The 27,460-nt window shown below is 39.6% G+C and overlaps 1 protein-coding gene across 1 annotated transcript in view; it reads left to right on the top strand.

Moving 5' to 3' along the window:
* The window catches only part of PDE11A (phosphodiesterase 11A), a 447,606-nt gene that overhangs the window by 251,733 nt on the left and 168,413 nt on the right, over positions 1-27,460 (top strand). The window contains exons 7-9 of the mRNA XM_004601369.2: positions 18,046-18,121; positions 20,902-20,969; positions 22,492-22,584. Of these exons, the coding sequence (XP_004601426.1) occupies positions 18,046-18,121; positions 20,902-20,969; positions 22,492-22,584 (237 nt within the window). The remainder of the gene's footprint in view (positions 1-18,045; positions 18,122-20,901; positions 20,970-22,491; positions 22,585-27,460) is intronic.

Below are 27,460 nucleotides of genomic sequence, written 5' to 3'. Positions count from 1 at the left end.
TTGATTCACTATGTGGAAAATTACAAAGCTTTTAGGCTTACGTTTCAGTTACACATTGCTCAAACACCCATCCCTTCACCAGTGCACATATTCCACCACCAAGAACCACAGTAAACGTCCCCCCACCCCCACCCCCTCAACTTCCCACCTGCCTGTGTAGCTGATAAATTTCACTTTACTTTCTCTTTACTTTGATTACATTCAATATTTCAACAAAAAACTCACTATTATTGTTTGGAGTCCCCCCACCAAAGTCAGACCTGCTGGAAAGGAAGCATTTGATAATTTGTTTTCCATTGCTGAGAATGAAGAGGTATGAGGTCATGTGGCCACAATAGCGGCTGTGAGGTTTTGGATTTCTGTATTTTAGTATTTTAGTAATTAAGTCCAGAGGAATTTCTGCCAGAAGTTGCATCATTGCTAGCTCATACCTCTCTGCTACTTTATATTCCACATATGAGTGCAATCTTTCTATGTCGGTCTCTTTGTTTCTGACTCATTTCACTCAACATGATACTTTCCATGTTGATCCACTTGTATGCAAATTTCATGACTTCATGTTTTCTAACAGCTGCATAGTATTCCATTGTGTAGATGTACCAAATTTTCTTTAACCAGTCATCTGTTTTGGGGCACTCTGGTTTTTTCCAGATTGTGGCTATTGTAAACAGTTCTGCAATGAACATAGAAATGCAAATGTTATTTCTACTATACCTTTTTGCTTCTCCGGGATATATTCCCAGGAGTGGTATTGCTGGGTCAAATGGGAGCTCAATTTCTAATTTTTTGAGAATCGTCCATATTGTTTTACAAAAGGGCTGAACAAGTTGGCATTCCCACCAGCAGTGAAGAAGAGTCCCTTTCTCCCCACATCTGCACCAACACCAGTTGCTTTTGTTTTTTTTTTGGATGTGGGGAAATTTCTAAATATTTTGAGGAATGCCCATGTCATTTTCCAAAAAGGCTGGACCAGTCAGCATTCCCTCCAACAACAAATGAGAGTCCCTTTCTTCCTGAATCTGTGCTAGCACTGGTTGTTGTTTGCAAACCATAATGCCCAAGAGGAAAGGGAGAGGGAGATAGAAGTGCCTGCCATAGTAGCAGACTGGGAGTGGTGGGTGGCGAAAAGGAACCTGGGAACATTGGTGGTGAAAAACTTGCACTAGTGAGTGGATGGATGTTGGAACATTGCATGACTGAAACCCAGTCATGAACAGCTTTAAAACTGTGTATCTCACAGTGATTCAATAAAAATTAAAAATTAATTTAAAAAAGAAAAAACTAATGCAAGGTATAAGTAAATTAACTTTCATTGCTCTATATTTCTGAAAAATTGAATGAATTCTTTTCTATTGCCCTACAGTGCAGAGTGTTGGATTTTACTTTATGGAATTGTTTTCTTGTCCCAGACTCTTTCAACATATATATGTACATAAACTGCAGTTATTAACTCTATTGTTTCAGGTAGCTTCTTCAAGTACATCTATTTACCAATATATTAGGCGTGAAAAAATTAAGTTGGTATTGTGTTTACCAATTCAACTCCTAATAACTAGCTACACTCTAATGAATTATCTATGACACTTTCTGTTCTTTAAAAAACTAGGTTCAAAAGAACACCTTAAACAAATTCACTCATGTACAGAAAACCATTCTTTAGTCCATGCAAGGCATTACATTCTTTTCTTTAATTTAGAGTTTCCTTCCTTTTGCAATGAAAAAATTTTCAAAGCTTTTATTTACAGGATTTGTTTTCTGTCTGCAACAAGAATGAACAGTTGTACCCAACATTTAAATAAGAAAGTTCCACTTTTGGGTGTGGAGAGATAGCACAGAGTGTTTGCCTTGCGCGTGGCTGATCCAGGTTTCATCCCTGGCACCCCATATGGTCCCCTGAGCTCACCAGGAGTGATCCTTGAGTGCAGAGCCAGGAGCAAGCCCTGAGCATTGCCAGATGTGACTCCTAAATAATGAAGACAAAAAAAAAGTTTTACTTTAATGAAATTAAAAATAACTAAGAAAGTTCCAGCAAAGGAAACTGTAGAAAATATCTAAAATATTAATGCATAAGTTATTTGGTAGTCTATGCATTTGTTAAAGATTTAGAAATAATGGGTAACCATCACCATTGAGATCTTCTCTATCATGGATGTCTTATGTTCAGAGTTGCACAGTTAAAAAAGTGTGACAATCCTAAATCTGTCATTTTTGTTTGTTTTTTATTTTATTATTTTTTTAAGTTTTATTTTATTTTTATACAGTTGTCCACAATATTTGATTACATTTAATATTCAAACACCGATCCCACCACAATTACACCTTCCCACCACCATATTTCAGATGTTTCCACCCAGAACCCCAAACCTTGCCCCCAAAGCAGAACTGAAAATATTTATTTTGTATTGCCTATTATGAATTATCCACTAAAAATTATCCAAAAAAGTTTCTTAGAGGAAAGTCTGTGAAGATTGTTGTAATCCATTAAGGTCTTCTGTAAGAGATTAGTAACATGTTGTTAAAAGTTGAAACTTGTGTGCATATATATATGTATATATACATATACAAATATATAATCTGTATAGATATATTTTCCCCTATCATTGGTTGCCTTCTACTTTAAACCCCATCAAATGTGGTGTGCTACTCTTGGTATATTAGTGGTGTGAGGTATGAGATGTCCAGGAATAGATTCACTCACAGGTGAGGCTCGTCCAAGCATGTGGAGAGGGGCTGTAAGCTCGGCTGTGGTTGAGTTCTGAAAATTTTCGGCTGCCAGGGCTGGCTTTGTTGGGGCAGGTAGAAGCCTCATCCGACCTCCCCAGGTTGCCCCGAATGAAACAGCCTGAAATAGTGTCTGGAAGCCTGTCTGTAGTATATGTTCTGTGCTCTCTTGCGAGAGATTTATTGTCGAGTCTCTGGATCTTGGCCATTGATGAGATTATATGGTGCCAGAGATGGCTTGTGGGGGTGACTGCCAAGCTGCCAGAAAAAAAGGGGAGATGGCAGGAGGTCACCCATTCCCACCACCATGCTCATGGCCACTGCCCATATGCTCGGTTAAGTCTCACCCATGAATGAATCCACATAAAACTCAGATACCTGTGACTGAAAACTTTAGACTCAACAGAACTGGGAATGGGTGACTCCTCCCATCTCCCCCTAAATCTGTCACTTTTCAATCATTCCATGCTGTTCTTCCATATGAAGTTATTTCTCTATTTTTTTTATTTTTATGAAAGCTTGCCAAAGACAACTCAATAGTTCTTATTCTTGTCACGTAGCACTTAAGGATAATGGAACTCCAGGCTCTGAGATCCTTTGACTTCTAGCATTAAAGCCCATTTTGCCTGTCATATCTTCATAGCAGAGCACTCTGGCAATCTGGGATGCAGAGACCTAGCCTAGCAGGACCACACATTATCTATTCTGTGTCCCACCTTTTGGTCAAATCGTAATGCTTATGTTACAAATGGGAAATGTGAAAAATTGAAGCCATTAGGAAATAGAGCTCTATGGATCTGCAGAAATGCATTTGCTACTAACAATCTCTCAGTCACTGATAGTTAATTGATTGAGATCTTTTCCAAGAATAAGTTTGCTAGGGAAGATTGCACTGTGAATATAAGACTTCAAGATGACCAGGAGGAGGTAAAGGTTAAAGGGAGACTAGATCTTGAATAAGGCAAAGAATAGGGTAATTGTGGGTAATAAAGATAAATAAAGAGGCTTGACTCTAACAATGGAATAAACTTTACCGCTAGTCAGTAGAGGCAATGCTTCAGTTATAAGCCCAAATGTCAGTAATTTTTTGGAGTTCTTTTGTCAGAAAGTTAGAGCTTTTGTGGCCGGTGTTCTAGAAACCATTAGGACTTATCTTATATGCTGGTTAGGGAGGCAAAAAGAAACATCATCTCCACAGCTATTTCAGAGAAATAAAGTAATGAACTCAGAACACCTCCTCTGTCAGTTTGTCTTCATATCTGATTTTCTTAAATGGCATTTAAAAACTAAATTTTTGCTTTAGATTATTCTAATAGTCACACACGCATTTCTAGGGAAGGGAAGCATCTTGCACATTAATACCATTTCCTCATCAAGTCATTGGACATTGCTATCAACTAACTGCCTTTGCAGGCTTAAAAATGTGCTATCTGTTTTGATGTCCCCAAGTGATAGACCATCTTTAATGAAATTTGCTTATTAGAATGAGCTGATGAGTACTGGAGAGCAAAAATTTAAAATAGACTCATCTTTATTTTGAAATAATTAGGCACACCCAGATAGCATGTTTATTTTTAACTGTAACCTACTGAACAAGTTACTTAGTCTCACAAAAATCTAACATTTGGGGCTTTATTCTTTGAATTCTTTTTTTGTGTGTATGTGTGTGTGTGTGTGTGTGCTCTGAGCAGCTGGGGAGGCAATTATCTGTGACCCTGATAGTACATGAGTGATCCCACCCTTGCCTTTATCTATCTATCTATCTATCTATCTATCTATCTATCTATCTATCTATCTATCTATCTATCTATCTATTTATCTATCTATCTATCTCTGTCTAGCTATCTGTCTGTCTGTCTGTCTAAAAAGATAGACAAATTTTTTATTGATTTTTATTGATTCATTGTGAGATACAGAGTTACATAGTTGATCATGGTCAGGTTTCAATTTCTCTTTCTCTCTCCCCCACCCTCTCTCCCTCTCCCCTTTGGGTCATGAATTTGCTGTGAATTTTAAACCAATAATTTCTGAGCAAGATCCCTGTAGAACAATGGAGTAGACCATTTAGGGAGCGATTGCTTTCAGTATTAGCAATATTTACATTTATAAAACATATTACAAACTTTGAAACACATATTCTAATAAAACAACTTGTATCACTTGTCTTCCTGTTGATCTTCGATTTGCTCGAGCGGGTACCAGTAATGTCTCCATTTGTCCCTGTTGCATGCTATGCAGTCCAATGATATCTGCTTGCTCCAGGAACAGGAAGAGCCTCAAACCTTGCATTCAGGGTTTTGACGAAGAAGTCTAACCATCTCGTTGGTGGGCGGCTACTCGGTCTTTTGATGTCCCGTGGAATCCAGTTGGCAACAGCTCTAGTCCAGCAGCCATCTCTAAATTGCATTACATGTCTGACCCATCTGATTTTTGACGTCTTGGCAAACAAGACAGCATCCCTGATTCTTGACCGTCGACAGAGGTCAGAACTCCAGATTCCTTCTCTCACTTGAGTGAAACGTGATACTTCTAGAACAACTCTTTTGATTCCTCTTTGGGATACCCAAATAGCGTTCTCATCCTGTTTGCGTAGGGCCCAGGTCTCTGAGGTATACGTTAGTGCAGGAAGAATGGTGGAATCGAAAATATGTGCCTGGAGCTGGAGGTTCTTTGTCCTCTTAGCCACTTCTTTGACGCTCTTGAAGGCATTCCACACTGTTCTCTTCCTCCTGTGTAGTTCTGGAGCCAAGCCATTCCTCTTGTTGAGTTCTTGACCCAGGTACACATAGCTGCTGCATTCAGAGATGTTCATTCCATTGAGAGCAAATGGAGCGTCAGGGACTAGTTCGTTTTTCATGAGCATCGTATTATTGAGGCTCAGCTGCAGTCCGACCTTTCAACACTCACGGTCGACGTTGGCCAGCATTGGTGCCACTTGGCTAATGTTTGGCGTTATGAGAACGATATCATCAGCAAAGCAGAGGTGGTGTAGTTGCCGACCGTCTATCTTCACTCCCATTCTTTCCCATTCTAGCTGTCACATGATGTTCTTGAGGGTGGCACTGAAGAGTTTCAGTGAAATTGCATCACACTGTCGAACCCCTCTCTTTATGTCAATGATCACTTTCTTGTAGAATGGTGAGATCCTGGTGGTGAATCCATAATACAGCTTGAGGAGGATCTTGATATACTGAGTTTGAATGCCCTGTTTGGCCAGGGCTTCGATGACTGCTTCAGTCTTAACAGAATCAAAGGCCTTCTTTAAGTCGATGAACGTTAGAGAGAGCAGCATCTTGAATTCTCACGAAACTTCAATGAGTTTGGTCACCGTATGGTCGATTGTGCTGAATCCTTTTTGGAACCCAACTTGCTCGCATGGTTGTCCTTCATCTAGTGTTCTGCCTATTCTATTCAGGATGACTCAAGTGATCAACTTGTAGACGACGGATAACAGGCAGATTGGGTGATAGTTGCCGATGTCATAGATGTCTCGCTTCTTGTACAACAGAACGGTCCTGCTGGTTTTCCATTAGGACAGAACCTTGCATTCAGACAGGTAGCATGTGAATAGCCGAGCCAGTGTATTGATGAGTACTGGCGGCAGATTCTTCAGGTATTTGGGTCTGACCTTGTCTGGACCAGGTGCTGTACGCATCTTTACCAATGAAATGGCTGCCACTACCCAGCCACTGCCACGCTCCAAGCCACTCTCGGGACACACCAAAAGACAGTTAATACCCATTTCCCGTAATTCCCGCACCATATTTGATCAGTTCAAATATGGTGTGAACCATGGGAACACCTCTAAGGGCGATTGGAGGCCTCCCTAAAAGCCTCCATCCCTCTCGGAGAGCCTGGCAAGCTACCAGGAGTACTCCGCACGGCAGAGCCTAGCAAGCTACCCATGGCGTATTCGATATGCCAGAAACAGTGACAACAATGGGCCTCATTCATCCAATACCAAAAAAGCGTCTAATACAGCAGCAATAAAAAATATGAGCAAGAAGAGGCTGAAAAAATCTCAGGGACAAACTAGAAAACAACTTGGAAAACAGAAAAACACAAAGAAAAAAATGAGAGCTAAAATGTCAAAATTTGGAGACAGTGTGTTTACATTTTAATATGCAAGGGACAAATACTGATGACAAAATTGAGACCTTGAAAGTTCTGATGATTTGGTGAGGGTGGAGAGGCCAGTATGTTTTAGGTGGGGAGGAGGAGCACCCAGGGACACCCAATGGTGCTCAGGGTTTGCTCCTGACTGACACTACGCTCAAGAATCACTTCTGGTGGTGTTCCGGGGACCATAAGTGATACTGAGGATTCAAATATGGATAGGCTATGGCACACTAAGTACCTTGACCCCTGTCCTATCACTCTGACCCTGACATAAGTATTTTGAGCTCCATTAATTTATACAATCTGGAAATTGGAGTTATTTGATGAAAAGAAATTATTCTTTCCTTCTTGTCTGTGTATCCTTATTTATCCCTGTTGGAAATCTATACTTCAGATGTCTTGTGTGTCTATGACAAGCTTCATTTCCCTTCCCCTTCAGCTCCTGCAGAGGATGAGACTGGCTCCCAGGTCATGCTGTTTCCATTACTCATAGGAACTCAACTGGATTTTATTATTTTTCCAGAAATAACAGCCTTTGCTACAAATTGGCAAATGTTACAAGGAGTGCCTTCATGAACTTAACATTAGAAATTTCACTCTCCTACTCTTCCTTCTCGTTGGGGGCGCAGTTTCTCAATCTTACTGATCATCACTACCCTCCGTTTCCTACTCCTGAAGCCATTTACTGCTGGCTACACTTCCTTCCCTTAGTTACAGTGGGAATAATATTAAGATACTCAGCATTCCCTTACCTCTCCTCTCTTCTTGCACTCAACTCAATAAGAGAACCTAGAGCCACAGTACATGTACAGTGCTCTCTGAGTGGCCTTCATCCCCTACAAAACTAATCCCATGGTATAGGTGCTTGATCCTCCCATTTCCCTGCCACTCTCTTTGCCTTCAATTTTCCAACCATGTGTCTAAATTCAATAAGCCATTTTTCAGTTCTTATCTCACCCAACTGTTCAGTAATTTCTGGTAAAGCTATTTGCCTTTAGTTTTATTTAGAAAATAGTGTCTCTCCTTGTGTACCAGCAATTTAGAGAATATAAACAGTAATTTTAGAACTTCTAGGCAGATTTTTTTTCATACTTTATGAGCACACCGAATCCTCATGTGGTACACTTTAAATACATTATAATTTTGTCAGTTACACATCAATAAAGGTGTAGGGAGGTGGGAGGTGGGATGATCAGTGGTTGCTAGAGGAGAGCAGGATGGAAAGATAAATATGTGGAGCACAAAAGATTTTTTTTAAATTTTACTAGGTATCATTATTTACATCTTTTTATATTAAAAATTTATTAGTATATCACGGCTTATAATAGTACTGATAGTTTTATTCTCCACTTGCAGTGCTACTGTACCATTACTACCACCAGAGTACAAATAATCTCCAACCGTGAGACAATGGTGAAGACAGAAAGGAAACTTTCTCCCACTCACACCTTCGTCCTTGACAGTCTTGGTTCTCATGTCTTTTGGCAATAGCTCTGAGCTTACTCACTGGCTGTTATCCCTTTGCTTTGTTTCATTATACTCCACATATAAATGGGATCATTTAGTATTTGCCGTTCTCCTTCTGATTTACTTAGCATAACATTATACCCTCTAGTTCCATACAAATTGAAGCAAAATCCAAGATTTCAACTTCTTTCCTGACTGAGCAATTTTACATTGTAATACACTAAAGTGTCTTTATTTCTGTTTTGGACACTTGGGGTTGTGTCCAGATTTTGGCAATTATAAACAGTTCTACAACTACATGGGTGTGCATGTATCTTCATCAACTATCCTTTTGATGTTCTTGGAGCAGATAGGAATAAAATTGCTAGGTCATCTGAAAGTTCTATTTTAAATTTTTTAGAGTATTCTCCATATTATTTTCCATAAAGGCCAAATCTGTTGATAGAAAATCAACAGCAAATGAGGGTCCTTTTTCACCTCATCCTCACCAACACTGGTTGTGTATAGACCTTTCTATATAAACCTTTTAGATCCATGAAACTACATTGTGTAAACTATAATAGTAACTTAAACTATAATAGTAACTTACATCATAGTGCGATTATCAAACTCTACAGAATACAGAGCATCAAGCCGGAAACTGAGTCAGAGATGTAACCCAGTTGTTAGGGCACTTGTCCTCAAGTGTGAAGTCCTGGGTTTGATCCCCAGCACACACACACACATAGAATAAATAAAAATAAATAAATAAATAATAGATTAAATAAAAAATTAAAAATAAAAGGGAGACCTTACATGATGCATCAGTGTAGATTCATCTGTTGTAATATATGTGTAATTCTGGTGGGGATGTTTGAGTGTGTGTATGATAGAAAGGGATACGTAGAAACTTTCTATACGTTTTATTTTTGCTGTGTACTTACAAGTATTCTTATAGTTTATTTAAAAAGTAAGAGAAACAAATATAGGCTTTCATCACTGTATCACTGTCATCCCGTTGCTCATCAATTTGCTCGAGCAGGCACCAGTAACGTCTCCATTGTGAGACTTGTTGTTGCTGTTTTTGGCATATTGAATATGCCACAAGAAGCTTGCCAGGCTCTGCCTATGCGGGTGAGATACTCTCGGTAGCTTGCTGGGCTCTCCAAGAGGGGTGGAGGAATCAAACCTGGGTCATCCACATGCAAGGCAAATGCCCTACCCGCTGTGCTAAGTTCATGATCACGATCATGATATTCCGTTAATCACTGATTTCTCGGGCGGGCTCAGTAACATCTCATTTCGTCCTTTCCCTGAGATCTTAGAAGTCTATTTCGACTTGGCCCTCCTAAAGATGTTGCACTGGGGGCTCTTCAGGATCAGGGGAATGAGATCCAGCTTGTTACTGGATTTTGCATATGAATACACCATGGGAAGCTTGCAAGGCTGTCCTATGTGGGCAGGAAACTCTCAGAGGATTGCCAGTTTCTCCCAGAGGGAGAAGTAGGTTATAAGATAACTTCTGGGAGCTTGCTTTAAAGTCTCTCTGGATGTTGGCCATTGACGGCATTACACACACCTGGGTTCCTCTGCCGGTACCTTCATGCATGAGGCCTGTCCGAACGTGTGGAGAGGGGCCTCCAGCATGGCTGCAGCTAGGTTCCGGTGGTCTTCGGCAGCCGGGAGCTCTGCTTGGGGTGGGGAGGGAAGCTGGAGCCCATCCCCTCCGAGGAGCCCTGGGGAAGACAGCCAGGCGTGCGGGCAAGAGACTCTGTGCTAAGTTATACAAAATAATAAGAAAAGGTCTATGTCAAAAACCAGCAAGATAGACAATCCACAAAATTAAACAAAAATCTATCATATAGAGGACATATAACATTATGTTATTAAATTTAAAACCAATTTTATAAGTAAAGAACTATGAATATAAATTTTCTAAGCCTACAAGATCAAATATTTTAGAATTTAAAAGTTTCATTTAAAAATGATTTAAAACCTATATGAAGAATCTGCCGAGCAGATGCCAGCCCCAGGCCTGGCACTGACCCCTGACCACTCCACTCACTGTAGGCTGGCCCACAATGGGCCTGCCTCTGCCATACATGGCACCCATTAAACAACTTTTTACTTAATACGTGTACAAAGATTCAGTTATGTGAGTGCTAAATCATCTTGAACTGAAAAGATCTTCAAAAATTAAATCTGCAACATCAAGAACTGGTTAAGTATAGGTCAGGCATATCCACAAAACAGGTACCAAGACAACCTTTAAAAACAATGATGCAGACCCACACACACCCATGAAATCATGTGAGCAGGGCTGGTCGTAGAGACAGCAAGGTGCCTACTCAGTGTGCAGCCCACCCAGTTTGACCCCCAGCACTGCGTATAGTCCCTGAGCAAGAGTCAACCCCCTCCATCCCCCAGCATGGCACCCCACTCCCAAGAATGACCCCTTGAGTTCAGAGCCAGAAGGAGACTCTGAGTTCTGCTGGTTCAATCTCAGGCATATGGTCCCCCGAGCACTGCCCGGAGTAATTTCTGAGTGCATGGGCCAGGAGTAAGCCCTGAGCATCGCTGGGTGTGACCCAAAAATAATATTAAAAAAAAGTCAAAAAAAAAAGACTAAATAATGCAAGTTTCTGGTGTGTGTCTAGATCTGAAGAGTATCATATCGAGTGAAGTTAATCAGAAGGAGAGAGACAAATGATCTCTCCCATATGGAAGATATGAAGAAATATAGTATGTGAATAACAAATGTCCAAAGGCAGCAGAAACTAAGGGCTTGTCTATAGCAGGAATCTTACATAGTGGGACAGGGGACACCGGGACATTGGTGTAGGGAAGTGGATATATTGGCAGTGTGTGTGGTTCTGGAATGTTTTGTGTATGAAATTCTTCCAATAACAATTTTATAAACTTAAAATAAAATAAAATAAATAAGTAGTTTTTTACTTATTTATTAAGTAAATAAAATTAAAAAGTATTACTTAAAATAAAAAGTATTTTTAAAGTGTGAGCTTTGGAATTCATTTTCATTTCTGCTATTTTTTCTTTTTTTTCTGCTATTTTTTCTTGCCCTAAATATCTTCTAACTTTCAATCAGCCCACCTTGCATTTTCTGGATCTATTTCATCCTTTAAGATGAAACCAAGGAGGTGATGTTACCCACCTAGTTCATAATAGAGGCTGATGTCTCCGGTTCAGGTAGCTAGCCCCTCCTCTCTCTTGCTTACTTCAATTTTCGTGTGTGTCAACGTGGACTCCTTATAGTTTCCTTTGTACTTGCTGTGTTCCCCCACCTCAAAGACTGCCGTGACCTTCAGTCGCACCAACAACTTCAATGCTATCTTTAACAGAGATGGGAGAAAACAGAGACACCCCTTCCCCCACAAGGGCTCCTGGGAACAAAGAATGCTTCAGGGTAGCTACAATTATTTTTGGTAAACACAGTTTCCACAAGCAGACACCTAAGGTTTGTTATTATCATCATCAGCTTCTCAATCTGTTTCTCTTGTTTCTCTCACTGCTTGTCTCCTTTTTGCACCATGACTTCTTGCCTTGGCTGCTTCTAGGAGAGGTTAGACAGGGGCTGTAGTTGCTTTAGAGCTGGTGTGGACGGGTGTGTCTGCTGCTCAAAGCTTGACCGCAGAGCATAGTTTATAACTCTCAGCAAAACAGAACAGACCCGGACACTCCAGGGCTGCCCTGTGCAGCCCAAGTCTGTACATTACACTCGCCAGACCTCTCTGAAATCGACTTTCTTCTCTTCCTGCTCACGACTGTAATTCACATTTTATCCTCAGACAGAGGAAGAAAACCACTTTGTTCTTTAGGAAGTAACTTTGATGGATGTGTTTGTTATCGTCTGGCTTCCTTTGAACCGATCTCTCCACTTTTAAGGCAGTTAATCTTCTCCAATTAGGGAGGATGGGAACAGTACCTGCCTCATTGGATTATTTTTAGTAAGTATATGAAATAATGTATGTGTGAGTGTTGAACCAGATATGGTGCCTGGTTCCCAATGAGCATCCAGTAAATAAGCAATCTTTATGGTGGTCATCATCCTCTTTGAAAATCCATTTTAAACAATTTAAAACCACTCCCCCCAAAAATAAATAAGTAAAATAAAATAAAATAAAATAAAACCACTCCCTATTTTTTTTGGACAGAGCAAGTCATCAGGTTTTCTACGACATTTTAAACACTGTATCTGATGTTATTTATTTTACCTCGAGCATTTGTTCCCTGACTAGATTGTGAGTTCCTCAAGCACAATTTCTCTTAAAATTATTATTAGATCTTCTGAAGCCAGCATGTGTCTGACACAGAGGTGGTAAATACATATGTGCTGGGAAAGTGCTCTGTACTTTTTTTAGAAATTTTTTTTATTTTTTTTTATTATTGAATCACCGTGATGGTACAGTTACAGATTTACACATTTTCATGCTTGTGTTTTCGTCATACAATGTTCGAGAAACCATCCCTGTAGTAATGACTTAAGACCATGCTTTGTTTGGGGAGTTTTATTTATTTATTTATTTATTTATTTTTGGCTTGGGGACATGAGGTTCTCAAAACCAATGGATATACCCTTTTAATAAAAAAAATTACTGCATCTAAACCCTTATGATTAAAAGGCATAGAATTAAAGAATGAAATGACAAGTGAATGCATGTAGAAAATTCAAAGACCTCTCAACAGCAAAGTTAATCATTGGATTTAGCAAGACTTAAGGGTGTTGATGCAATACAGAAAAACCTCATAGTGCCAGATAAATCTTGTCAATGGCCACCATCCAGATTGCATGTCCTTCTCTCACGGAAGGGAGCACAACATGATGTTCACCATAGCCATGCCTGTGCCAGGCTGTTTCACTCGGGGAGCCCCAGAGGAGAGCAGGTGAGAGCCCTCCCCACCCCAAGGGACCCAGCCACAGCAGCCAGAAACCTCCAGAACCCAACCGCCACCACGCTCAACACTGCTCCCCACATGCTCGGGCCAAACCTCATGCACTAGTGAACCTAATTCTGGACCTTGAGGCCGAATTTGCAGCCCCATGACACATTATAAGACACACCCTACCCATACTCTAAGAGTGCTGCACTACATTTGATAGCGTTCACATGGTAGGCAACCAATCATAGAGGGAAATATATATGTATATATATATATATTTACAGATATATATACAAAAGTTCACAAGGCTCAACCTTTAATAACATGTTAGTGGTATTTTATGGAAGGTCTTAATGGCCCCTATCAAAATAGAACAATCTTCACACTCTTTCCTCTATGAATACTTTTTTGTAGCATTTTTAACTGTTTTTATAACAAACAATACAAAATATATTATTTAGGTTCTGCTTTGGGACAGGGATTGAAATTTGGGATGGAAATATCCCAAATATGGTGGTGGGGAGGCGTAGTGGTGATGGGATTGGTGTTTGAATATTATATGTAATCAAATATTGTGAACTACCTTATAAAATAAAAAAAAATTTAAAAAAAGGTTCAACTAGCACCAAACAGCTCAGTAAATCTCCAGACAATAATTTTGTAACTCCATTGTGAGATATAACGATCTTCACAAATTTTCTTTCATGGAACTATATTTTTGATAAATTCATTTGCCATTTTGTTGTAACAAGCAATATGAAATAAATGGTTCTGTGCTTGCCAAGGGAACAGGCTTGGAGTGGGTGGGAAACTGGGACCATGATGGAGGAAGGTTACACTGGTAATGGAATTGGTGCTGGAACATTGAATGCTCGATACAACCGTATTGTGAACCACAGTGCTTAAATACAGTTAGAAAAAAAGAGTGGCCATCATGTTCAGTCTACAGTCTACTTTAGACACGCATCTTTCAGCCTGAATGGGTCCTCCCAACATCCTTTACTTGGTGGTCTCTTCTCTACCTGAGCTTTTTCCCCAGCATGTGAGGCCGGTTTCCAAGGCGTGGAGCAGACCTCCTGAACACGATGACCACTCAATACCTCTACTGTAACCACAACACCCAAAAGGAGAAAGAGCAAAAGGGAATGCCCAGCCACAGAGGCGGGGTGGTGTGGTGGGGGAGTGGGTGGGGGTGGTGGAAGGGATACTGGAAACATTGATGGAGGAGAATGGGCACTGGTGGAGGGATGGGTAAACGATCATTGTATGACTGAAATGCTAACAGGAAAGTTCATAGGTTTGTAACTACCTCACGGTGATTCACTAATAAAAAATATTTTTTAAATAAAGAAAGGAAGAAAGGAAGGAAGGAAAGAGAGAGAAAGAAAGAAAAGAGAGAGAGAGCGCACAGTCTGCACAAGTGTTAAGCGCTTGCCTTGCCTGCAACTGACCCCACAAGGTCCTCTGAACACTACTGAGAACTGATAGGTCACTGACCTCACCTGGCAAAGACAGAGGGACACAGATGAGTAAAGTGTAGAAATAGAAGAAGCTTATTAAGGTGTACTCCTGGGCAGACCTTTCAGGACCCTGGCAAAGCTAGAGTAGAGCAGCGCCCTGGGCGAGACTAAGTGGGATTTTAAGTTGTCTTGGGCAGGGAAAAGGGTACAGAGAACAGTGGGACGGATGCACTTGGTCTGGCCTTCCATTATTTGGAGGGGCTAAGTGTAAGGAATCATGGAATGCAGCCGGGTGGCTTCCTGTTGTCAGACAGCCCATAAGTCCTGTCTTCCTTGATGCGGGGTCAGGGTGATCTTTGATTCCAGGAATGTTTCTACTCATTAGCTGGTTGCCATTTGGTCCTGAGCAAACCTTATAGGAATGAACTTCACCTCCAAGCACAGAGTTCAGAGTATCTCCCCCAGCACACCCCAGTCACACCCCACCACACCCCAAGCACCCTAGAACACAAAATAAAAATTAATAAATTTTATAGGTAATCAATTCTATTTCTATATAAATTGAAAACAGAAAATAAAGTAATAATATTAGTAATAACATGAACATTTTAGATGTCATGTATACATATAACTAACTATACATAAAGTTTCTATATAGAACACTCTAAAATTTTGCTGCAAGTTTAGAATCCTACATAAGAGAAGGGATGCTTATGGATTGAAATTAATCCAATTTTGATTTTCTACCCTCCAATTTTGTAAAGATATAAATTATTTTCCAAATTAATTGATATGTTCAAATGATTCCCTTAAAAAAAATCTTTGCAGTCTGCATGTGTATAATTGTCTGTACTTCATGTGTATTCTGAAATTATTATGAAAATGCCAAGAAACAAAAATAACCAAGATAATCTTAAAGAAGGACAAAGTTAGTAAATATGCATTACCACATACCAGGACTTAATAGAGAGAATTTTACTTAAGGTAGAATGATATTTGCGTTTGTAGAACATAGAATTGACTAATGAAGTAGAATGGAATAGAAACCAGAAACAGAATAGAGACCAAACATATGTGAATACTTGATTAATGAAAAAAGTGATACTGCAGAGATGAGGAGACATATTTTCAGTCCCTCGCAAATGCTGCTAAGCCAATAGGCTATCCATTTTTTATTTTTTTTATTTTTTATAAATTCTTTTATTAAGTCACCATGTTATCCATTTTTTAAAGTTGCTAAGATTTTACTCTTAGACATACTATACTCAAAGATAATTTTCAATTACATTGTAAATCTAAATGTGAAAGATTTAAACATAAAGATTCTTGGAAAATAGTATAATATCTTTATTAGCTATGAGTAGGGAAGTATTTCTTAAACAAGATAAACAAATAATGAAAAACAATGCTAATAAATTGATATTAAAAATATAAGAAATCAATCAATAAATAAATACTTTAAAAATAAATAAATAAAAATATAAGAAATCTGGGGCTGGAGTGATAGCACAGTGGGTAGGGCGTTTGCCTTGCACACGGCCGACCCAGGTTCGATTCCCAGAATTCCATATGGTACCCTGAGCACCGCCAGGAGTAATTCCTGAGTGCATGAGCCAGGAGTAACCCCTGTGCAATGCCAGGTCTGACCCAAAAAGAATAAATAAATAAATAAATAAATAAAAATATAAGAAATCTGGAAATTAAGTTCTCAGAGAAAATTCAAAAATAATATCCAAATATAAATCTAGGTGTTTAAATTAACATGTAATGTCAAAATTTTAAAATAATAGCTTATAACTTCTGAAAAGAGTATTTTAAAATATAAAAGTACTCGTCTTAATAATCATGATTCAGAAAATAAATATTTTATTTTTTTACTATTCTAAGAGAATGATCATTTTTTCACTGATGCCCTACATATCTTTAGCAGTTATAAACTAACATTCCTATTCTGGGCCATTGACTTTGATATTAAATGGAGCTTGGTACTAAGTGATGACTGTTTGATATTAATCAATATGTTTTCTTTATGACAATATATTATGGTACACAAAAAAGAGTTTCAAGTTTCTATATATGTTGTATCTTTTGTAAGCATTATTTTGGGGACCTGATTTCACAACATACAAAATAAAGTCACAATTTAACATGGAGTACTATAAGTAAGCACACAGATAGTAACACTATAAGCTCAAATATTTTACTAACTGTACTGTCCAGTGAATGAGAAATATTGACCTTTGGTTTAATTTAAGTGTTGGGCACTGGTGGAGGGATGTGTTGGTGAACATTGTATGAGGGAAAAACAAGCTCGAGAATGTGTGAATCTGTATCTGTACCCTCATGGTGACTCACTAATTAAAGAATAAAATAAATTTTTTTAAAAAAGAAAGAAAACAACAACAACAAAAATCAAAATAACATCATTGGAACTACCAAAGATGCTCAACAAAAACTTATCAAGTATTAGTTATTTGTGATATATTTGTATTGAACAATGGATGCAAATAATTCAGGATTACTTCCCTAATTTTATTTCCATCTAAACAATGGCAAAAGAATTTTAGGGCTTGTGTAGCATAAATAAGATTTTTAGGAGATTTTATAATTATCCAAACAAAAACATTAATTTTTGAGTACATTTTTAAAAATAAAAATATCCAAGACTGTGGAAAATAAATAAATAAAAAGAAAATACTCAGAGCAGAAACAGTTGATAGAATTCTTGTGTGCCCATGTGATCTTAACCAAGACAGTTTATATCCAGCTCTCTGTGACTGCAGGGAGGCCAAGAGTGTTGGTTTGAGATATTTTGACTGATCTATATTTTGGTTAGAGGTTGATTTTCCTTGGGATGTTTAGTGTGATATATTATTTTATTGGTTATGGAGCTATCCCTAGCAGGGTTCTTGGCTTTGTGCTTAGAGGTTTCTCTCGTATGTTCTGGACTTCAAACCTAGGCCTACTGCACACAATGTAAGCACTCTTTGAGAACTCCCTCTAAATCATTACAATATATTATTTTTTTTTGTGATTTGGGGCCACAGCTGGCCATGGTCAGGACTTAATCCTGCTTCTGTGTTCAAGAGTCACTCCTGACAGTGCTCAGGGTACTATATGCAGTCAGGAATTGAGTCAAGGTCAGTCATAAGCAAGACCTATACTATCTCTCCAGTCCCTGCGACATTTTAAATAAAAATAAGCAGGTAACATTTGTGTTAGATAAGTGCTAAGTCCTTTTGTATGAGGCCTTGAATTTAATCCTGGGTTACTACCAGTTAGATGCTTATGTTGCTTTTAAAAAATGTATTGTAAAATATCTCTTATTAAGAATAGTACTCTGCCAATCAAAAACGGTTCCTCAATGTTTAATTTTGATGAGCTACTTTCTGTATTCTAGGCTGATCAGATATCTGGTTTTCACATAAGATCTGTTCTCTGCGTCCCTATTTGGAACAGCAATCACCAAATAATTGGTAAGACTTTACCTGTATAATTTTATTATACAAAGAAATTCAGATACATTTTAAAATTCACCCATCTCTATTTTATGTGTTCTCTCTTTCTATGTCCCAGACCTCATCAAACCATATCTTATATTTTGTATAATCTCACAAGTATAGTCTCTTATTGAATCGGCATTAATCAAAGCAATGAGCAAATACGTATCATTTTTTGGCTATTTTTCAAATGTATTTCTTTTCAATTTTTATGTTTTCATTTATTTATCATTGGCTTGCATTAATATTTCTCAGATTGGGGTCATATGGCCCTCTATGGCCCTCCCGAATATTCCAAGGCAGTCACTCATGAAAATCACATAAATGTGGAGTCACTACCTGAGAGTAAGGGCCCAACTATTAGGACAGCAAGGCCAAGCAAGGAAACAAGGTTGGAAAGGATGACAGAAAACGTTTGAAAAATACTGATTTTGATTATGGAATTTCAGAGAATTAGTTTCTCACCTATATATAATTCTCCCTACGCCTATTACAGAAGCTACAGTGTGATCTCAAAATGATTCTTCTAACTCATTTTTCACATCCTTTCTCCTCTTTTCCTCTGGTAACCACCATAGTTCTCACTGAGTCTAAGAGTGAGCTTTATTTTCAGCCAGCTTGTTTGCTTTAAGTATTTATGTTTATCCTGAATAGAACCACCTGCCAACTGTCTTTTATTTCCTTATTTATTTCACTTAGCATTATCACCACAAGATTAATCTATGTTGACTCCCAAAGGTATAGTTTTATCTTTTTAATGGCATAGTAGTAGTTCATTGAATATATACACCACAACTTCTTTTATCAATCATCTGTTTTATGTGTGTGTTGTGTGTGAAGCAAAATGGTTTTATTGAAAGAAATTTACTTGAGAAATGTGAGGAGTAGTGAGGCATTTAGATTGATTCCATGGTTTGCCTACTGTGGATAATTCTGCTATGGATACAGGGGTACAAATATCTTTTCAAGTGGTGTTTTCCTATCTTTAAGATAAATGCTTAGGAGTAGTTTTCTTGGATTATTTGATATTTCCTTTTGGGAAAAAATGATTTCCATGCCAATGTACATTTTTATCAACCATGGACCAAAGTTTCTTGTCCCTCTTCTCTTGGCCAACACTTGCTTCTAATTTGGGAGCTATAGCTCATTCTCAATGCTAGAAGGTGTTATCTCATTGTAGTTTTGATCTGCATTTTATCCATAGTTAATAATTAGTGACAGTGAGAATGTGTCTCTGCCATATGCACATCTTTGGAGAAGAAAATATTTATTGCTTTAGGTAAAAATCAATACTTTTGATTTGAAAGATATCTCATAATCAACTATAGGATTTATTATGAAAATTGCCTTGTAAAAAAATTGAGTAAATAGATCAAGAAAGTGAAGACTTGAATACCATGAGTTAGTACAGAGATAAAATTAAAACTCAGATCTCTTCCTCCCAGTACAAACTTTCCCACTACATCTTCTACTTGAGCTTCAACTAAAACGCAATAAATTTCATATATGTATGAAACTTTTATTGTCACACCTAGTGATGTTCAGGGGTTACTCTTGGCTCTACATTCAAGAAATACTCCTGGTGGTGATCAGGGAACTATATGAGATACCAGGAAAGGAACCTGGATCAGGTCCATGCAAGTCCTATATTTTATATTATTGTAATTATATTTTTTGTTTAAACATAAAAGTCCATAAGAAATACAGTGTTATCTGTGGATGCCACTAGGCAATCTCACATACACTTCATTCCTTAATAGTTCAAAAATGCAGCTGTTGTTTGCCTGCTACATACTAAAAGATTTACATTTTATTATGTGTTTCTTAGCACATGATGACTTTCCTTTCTAGTGGGAAACTATGTGATTTTAAAATATAAGTATGTTTAAAAATTATAGTACTATTGGTATTGTACTAAATGGGAATATAGGAGAGTAATTTTCAAGGTGGTTGAGTCTTTCTGGTTAGACTTACGTGTCTTGATAGACATATGTTAGAACATATGGCGTAATGCTGGAAAAAAGCTTTGGGAAGAAAAAGTATGCGTTCATTAAGTTACGTAGAATTACATATCCTGTTGGTAGCAGGTAACAGAACTAACCGTACCTTTAAGATTAACTCTATCATAGTGCTTAACCTTTCCTGGTTTTCTTCCTGCATAGAGCAATATGCTTAACAAATATTCAAGAATTATCTAATTTAATATTTATAATAACGTCTGAGGTAGTTGTTAAATTTCAGTTGTCACATTGCAAGTGAAGAGAGTATTAGGTGTTTGCTGAAGTACACTGCTGATGGTGGAGTTGAAAGTACCAAGATAGTTAAATTCTAGGGTCTGCGCTTTTAATCACCACACTATAGAGCTTCATAGAAATCTTGCACTTCCAGGAATTGAACAACCAAAAAAAATCTCTTTATGTTTTAATATATGTAGGTGCATACATACACACAGACTAACATTCATTTAGTTGTTTATATAATTGTGTATGTGTGCATAAGCCAGATCTGTCAGAGATATTGTGCTGAGTTATTTTGAAAAACAGATTTTAGAGAATAAACTGATGCCAGGTAAAACTCCAGGCATCACTGACTCTTAGACATCAGAGCCTGGAAGATAGTCTGTCTGGCTAGACATCTCAGGCCAGCTCTCAGTCCCTGATTTATGGGACTCATTGAATTAACTGGGACCTCACTGTGCTACAGTAACTGTTTGTCCACTGCTGAAAATGACCACCGCCACCCTAATCTTCTTACAGGAGTGGCTCAAGTGTTAAATAGGCTTGATGGAAAACCATTTGATGATGCAGACCAACGACTCTTTGAGGTAAGACAATAAATCCAGGATTGCAGCAGAATCCGATAGTATCTTGGTGATAGTTTACTTGCATTTATAAGGGTAGATAGCTGGAATCGTTTTCTACTTTTACAAAGTCTGTTCCTTACACCCTCCTCCTTACTTGCTCCCCAACCCCGCCTGCCACCACTATCCCTAACATACACACATGGAGAATATTTACTATTAAACAGTCCTAACAGGAAAACCTAGTGCTCCATCAGGCACAAATGAAGCTGGGAGGCTAGGAAGAGAGTAGCAGACAGTAAAGAGAAACCTGGGGAGGAAGCACCCCACTGCACACAAGTCCCCGTCCCTCAGCCCTGCCTGCTCCTGGCATCCAGGGGATATGGAGGACTGTCTCCATGGCAATAACTGTCTTCTGACAGATGGAGAGGGCATGGGTGAAAGTGGCACTGTTAGTGTGGGAGGCATGACCCCAGTCGGATGGATGCAGAGAAGGAGGTTGGGCCTGAAGGCCCTGGGAGCTCTAGAAGTTCTAGAATCTGACCATGGATTTATCAAGGCATCTATCCTTTACCCAGAACAGTGGGTGTCTATAAAGATTTGATACTCTTTAAAAATCAGAAAATCAAACATACAAACATATCCACAGAACCACATAAAACAAAATAATCTTCTTTTTATAGATTATTTTGTGACTATTGGTTATCCGTACCTTTTTTATGACAAAATTGATTTTCCTCCTCTCCTGTCAAAAGTTTTCATTGTATGGGCCGGAGCGATAGCACAGCGGGTGGGGCACCCCATATGGTCCCCCAGACACCGCCAGGAGTAATTCCTGAGTACAATGCCAGGAGTAACCCCTGATCATCGCTGGGTGCAACCAAAAAAGAAAAAAAAAGTTTTTATTGTCTCACCCAACAACAATCCTATCTTGTTGGCACATGTGTTGGAGGGCCTAAGGCCTCCAGCCAGCTCTGTCTGCAAGGTTTGTGCACTAAACCTTTCACTGTCCCAAGCTCCCATTTGCCCCCATTGTCCTCCCAAGAGCAGTCAGCACAAAGAGCTTCCACTTGACTGTTCAGTGCCAACACACATGACAATCCTGTGATTTGCCTCTAGCCAAGAAGACCTCTTTACGAATGGGCATAAATTGTTTCTTCTTGCCCTTAATATTTTCCTTATGGGGACACTCATTATCAAAACATTTTTTAACTGAGCTTCTGAAAAAGGATGCTCAATGAAATAGAATTACTAAGTCAGCCAACAATGCAAGGAAATAATGAACACATTTGAGCAGATTGTCAGGATGACTTTAAATGTGTGAAGTCATTCCTTCACAGTGACATTAAATTAGGATGTTTTTCTCATGTGCAATGTGAGTTACAGAGTTGTTACATTACTTTAGTAATTAAGAATTTTAATGTGATATTTCCCAAAGGCCCACCTATGTGTGCAGTATAATTAGTTCAATTATATCTATGCTTTCATATTAGATTATGCCAATGGATTATTATAATTTTTAATTAGTGGGCTTTCTCTTTTCTAGGCTTTTGTCATCTTTTGTGGCCTTGGCATCAACAACACAATTATGTATGATCAAGTGAAAAAATCCTGGGCCAAGCAGTCTGTGGCTCTTGATGTAAGTATAGGATTTATGTCAGAATCATGGGGTTAAAGAGCCCCAGATTTTATGAGCAATTAAAGTCCTGGTTATGGGATTTAATTTTTCAATTTTTATAATATGTTCATTGTATCTCTATCATTGTAGTTACGGTTTTGAATGTGATGAAAGTTAAAGACCACTACTATAAGATAAAAGCACACATTGTACAATTTTGCATATAATTCCAAGGAGTCCACAGATTCCTTGAATCCTATCCATATTGTTGTAGAGTTAGATGTAGAATTTAGGTACTAAGTTTATTAAAAGTAATCAAGTCAAAATAGTTTGCCTTAATTTTAAATGTATTATGAACTTGGAAAGACAGCCCTCACCTGGCTATCTTCACTGGGGCCCCTCGGAAGGGACGGATTGCGTTCCGCCCCCCCCCCCAGCAAAGCCTTGACAGTTGAGGACCTCCGGAACCCAGCCACGGCCATGCTCAGGGGTACTCTCTACACGTTCAGACAAGCCTCACGCATGGGAGGAACCCAGGTGTGCAGGACCCAGGGCCGAGATCTCCAAGACTGGTCGGATCTCTACTGGGCCTCTTCCAGATCCCCCATTTTCCAGTAGCTAGTCAGTCACACCCAAAAACTGCCCCCAATGCCGTGTAATCCCATCAACAGCCAACATCCAGAGACTATAAAACCAAGCTCCCAAATCTAATAGCCTAGTTCTTGCTCTTGGAGAATCTGACAAGCTACTGAGAGTCTATTGCCCACCTGGGATAGCTTGGCAAGCTCCCCATGGTGTATTCATATCCAAAATACTGTAACAGATATATAAATACCTCTCGGAGAGCCCAGCAAGCTACTGAGAGTATCCCGCCCGCACAGCAGAGCCTGGCAAGCTACCCATGGCATATTCGATATGCCAAAAACAGTAACAATAGGTCTCATTCCCCTGACCCTGAAAGAGCCTCCAATCGTTGGAAAAGACGAGTGAAGAGAGGCTGCTAAAATCTCAGGACTGAGTGTAATAGAGATGTTACTGGTGCCCGCTTGAGTAAATCAACGAACAACGGAATGACAGTGATAAAGTGATATGAACCTTCTTTGAATGCACACAGAATATGCAAAGCTGGTAATTCACAACGTTTCTTGACATAAGAGATAAACTTTGCTATGAAGACATATGACCCAGATTCGGGGTGGGGAAAATCTGCTCCTATTCTTATCCAGCTTCTCATTTCTTACACACACTTCTCCCCAATTCCCATGCCTGATTCCCAGAGTCGTTCAGTTCTAGAGAACATTCTATCTCCCTTGAATCCAGACAAACTTTTACCCAAGTAGTTCTATTTCCAGTGTTCTATAGTAGCCATTGCCAAATATTTTTTGTCTATGTCTATAAAATATTTACTATGTAAGGTGGGTAGAATGTCAGTTATATATAGCATTCATGATCACAATCACGAAATCCCATTGTTCGTTGATTTCTCGAGTGGGATCAGTAACTTCTCCATTCATCCTATCCCTGAGATTTTAGAAGCTCTCTCAATTTGGCATTCCTAACGGTGCCGCATTGGAGGCTCTTTCAGGGTCAGGGGAATGAGATCCAGCTTGTTACTGGCTTTAGCATATGAATACACCATGGGAAGCTGGCCAGGCTGTCCAATGTGGGCAGGAAACTCTCAGTAGCTTGCTACTTTCTCCCAGAGGGAGAAGTAGGTTCTAAGATATCTTCTGGGAGCTTGCTTTTAAGTCTCTGGCTGTTGGCCGTTGATGGAATTATACACACCCCAGTTCCTCTGCCGGTACCTTCATGCATGAGGCCTATCCGAACCTGTGGAGAGGGGCCTTGAGCATGGCTGTGGCTAGGTTCCGGTGGTCTTCGGCCACCAGGAGCTCTGCTCGGGGTGGGGAGGGAAGCTGGAGCCCATCCCCTCCGAGGAGCCCCGGGGAAGACAGCCAGGCATGCCAGCAAGAGACTCTACATAGCATTATACATGTACAATTATCAAACTACCCTGTGTACCAAATGAGATTGATAGAAAGATAAAACCAAGGAGAGTGACAGAGCTATAGTTTAACAGGTAGGGCATTTTGCCTTATACACAGCCAACCTGGGCTCAATCCCTGGCACTGCATATGGTCCCTTGAGCACCATCAGGAGTGATCCCTGAGTGAAGAGGTAGGAGTAAGAATTGAGAACTTCCAGTTATGACCCTAAAATGGAGAGAGAGAGAGAGAGAGAGGCAGGGAGGGAGAGAGGGGGAAGAGAGAAAGAGAACCAAGGGAGATGATAAGGAAGTGAAACAGTAGTTCCTGCAGTATTTTGATCTGAGATTTATAAGACAAAGTTGTAGCTATAGCTATCTATCTAAATGCTGCTTTTTTTCTAAACCAGACTGTGAACTATGAAAGTATTTCAATGCAAATTTGTTGGAAAGTCTTATACCCAGCCTAATTCAATAAATGATTTTGGCAACTTTATAGAAATATAAATAATCTAACAAATGTTTTAAAAAGCAAAATAAACTCAAGAAGAAATGCCAAAGGGACAAAATCATGGAGAATGCAAAAAGCCACACGCAATACACCAGACCACATGCAGTGTCATCATTCTTCCATGCCCTCTATCCTTCCATCCCTCCAGCACCCTCCCTGGGGGTCTGAGGTAACTATTACCCTTGTCCAGTTGTCCAAGGGGCAGTTTCCCACTCACGTCTAAATAGGTTTTTCTTTTTATGTTGTCTCAATTTGCATATTCTATTCAGTTTTATCCTGTTTTGTCTTGTTGCAAAAAGACCTCTGTCTAAAGGCAGCTTTCTCATTTTCTTACCCTATCACGGCATCTTCTTATTTTTTTCAGCTGGCAAGAGTTGAATCTGCCCCCAGTCTCAGTGACTCAAAAAGCTCCCAATCTCTGGGAGTACAAGGATTCTCTGGCCAGGAGAGATGACATGAATATATTTTTTCCTATGTCTTCATGAGACCCTCAAAGGACTGAACAAAGCTCTTTCCTGTCTTTTAAAATTCCTTTTCTCCAAGGGTGGGGTGGTGGGGAACCACTTGATGCATTCAGTTTAGAAGTGTATGTACAGATAAAAATTTCTGAAAATGCTGACCTGCACAAATGTGCTCCAGACTATTCAGAACTCAGTAGAAGTACTTTTCATGCACGCCTGACTTTTCTGCAGAAGGAAGCTGCTGGCTTTATCCCAGGAATGGTACTGTAGGGACAAGACTTAAAATGTGTCTTGAGGGATGAACATACAGTACAGTAGGTCAGGAATTTGTCTTGCGCTTGCATGTGACCATCCTGGGTTTGATCCCCGGCTTCCCATAGAGCCGCCTGAGTACTGCCAGGAGTGATTCCTGAGCACAGAGTCAGGAGTAAAGTGTAAGAACCACTGGTGTGACCCAAGAAAACAAACAAAAACGTAAATAGAAATTTAAAAATCAAACCTGTGTTAAGACTGATCAGGGAGCTGGAGTGAGAACACAGCAGGTAGGGCGTTTGCCTTGCATGCAGCCTACCCAAGTTCGATTCCCAGCCTCCCACATGGTCACCTGAGCACCACAGGAGTAATTCCTGAGTGCATAGGCCAGGAGTAACCCCTGAGCATCAAGGGGTGTGACCCAAAAAGCAAAAAAAAAAAAAAAGAATGATAGGTCTGGTCAGGCCAAAATCCTGCTTCAGTGAACCGTGAATCTCACACTCAGCCTTTTTGCTGCTTCCTCCTTTCCTCTCCTCTACTTCCTGTTGATGTTGTCATTATGACGACAGAGGTAGTGCTTGCTGCCGCCCATCACATCAAACGTGCTGCTCTCACATTTAGCCATGGTGCTCCTGGGTGGGGCACTCTTCTTTAAGTTGTTATGCTTATACATACATTTATGGGGGGTTGCGCTCATTGAGTTGTGATGCTCACCAGGGCGCACTGAAATGTTTGCATTCATGCTTGCCGGAGGATCATTTCCTGGTTACACTGCTTAGGTGTATTATTTGCCGGTCCTCAAGCAAGCATTACCTTTAAGTTGTGGTACTTGCCATGCTTGGCTGCCACACAGTCAGAAATCACTTGCAGGGATCTCACACAGGTGAGCAGCCAGGCCCAGACTGCAGGGCTTCCAGGATACGGTTTGGCACATGTGGTGGCACCAGGGATTGAATTCGTCTCAGGCATGCAAGGCAGGAATCTCAACTACTGACCCATCCCTAGTCACCTCAAGCTCCATATTCTTTTAATATGTTAAATGGGTTGAGTTTTTTTCAGATTGTGCTTAAACCATTTTTTTAAAATGCAGGCAATGCGTATGGAGGATTTTTAGTTACAATTAACACATAGTAAATGTTAGCAAGTTCATCCGTCTGCTAACCAGAACTTTTATCCTTAATTTTTACAGGATTCTGCCTGCTCAATCCACTCAAGGTATATTATAAATTTATGCTGATGAAGGGGTGAGGGAGGAGGTGTTACTTTGTATCTTTCACAAGAGGATTATTTCCTTTTCTTGGAGTTTGACTTAAAACAGCACCACCACCCAGGCCTTCTTCACCATCATCACCAATTCCTACTCCCTTCACTGTCACTATCACTGTCATCCTATTGCTCATCCATTTGCTCGAGCGGGCACCAGTAACATCTCCATTGTGAGATTTGTTGTTACTGTGTTTGGCATATCGAATACGCCACGGATAGCTTGCCAGGCTCTGCCGTGTGGGTGAGATACTCTGGGTAGCTTGCCGTAGCTTGCCGGGCTCTCTGAGAGGGGCAGAGGAATCGAACCCGGGTTGGCTGCATGCAAGGCAAACCACTGTGCTATCACTCCAGCCCTCACCTACTCCCTCAGCCCATCCTTTTTATACACTGAGCACCCCAGCATTCTTAGTGACTACAGCAGCT

This window comes from Sorex araneus, chromosome X, assembly GCF_027595985.1.
Source record: "Sorex araneus isolate mSorAra2 chromosome X, mSorAra2.pri, whole genome shotgun sequence".
NCBI lineage: Eukaryota > Metazoa > Chordata > Mammalia > Eulipotyphla > Soricidae > Sorex > Sorex araneus.
This window is presented reverse-complemented; position numbering and strand designations above follow the sequence as displayed.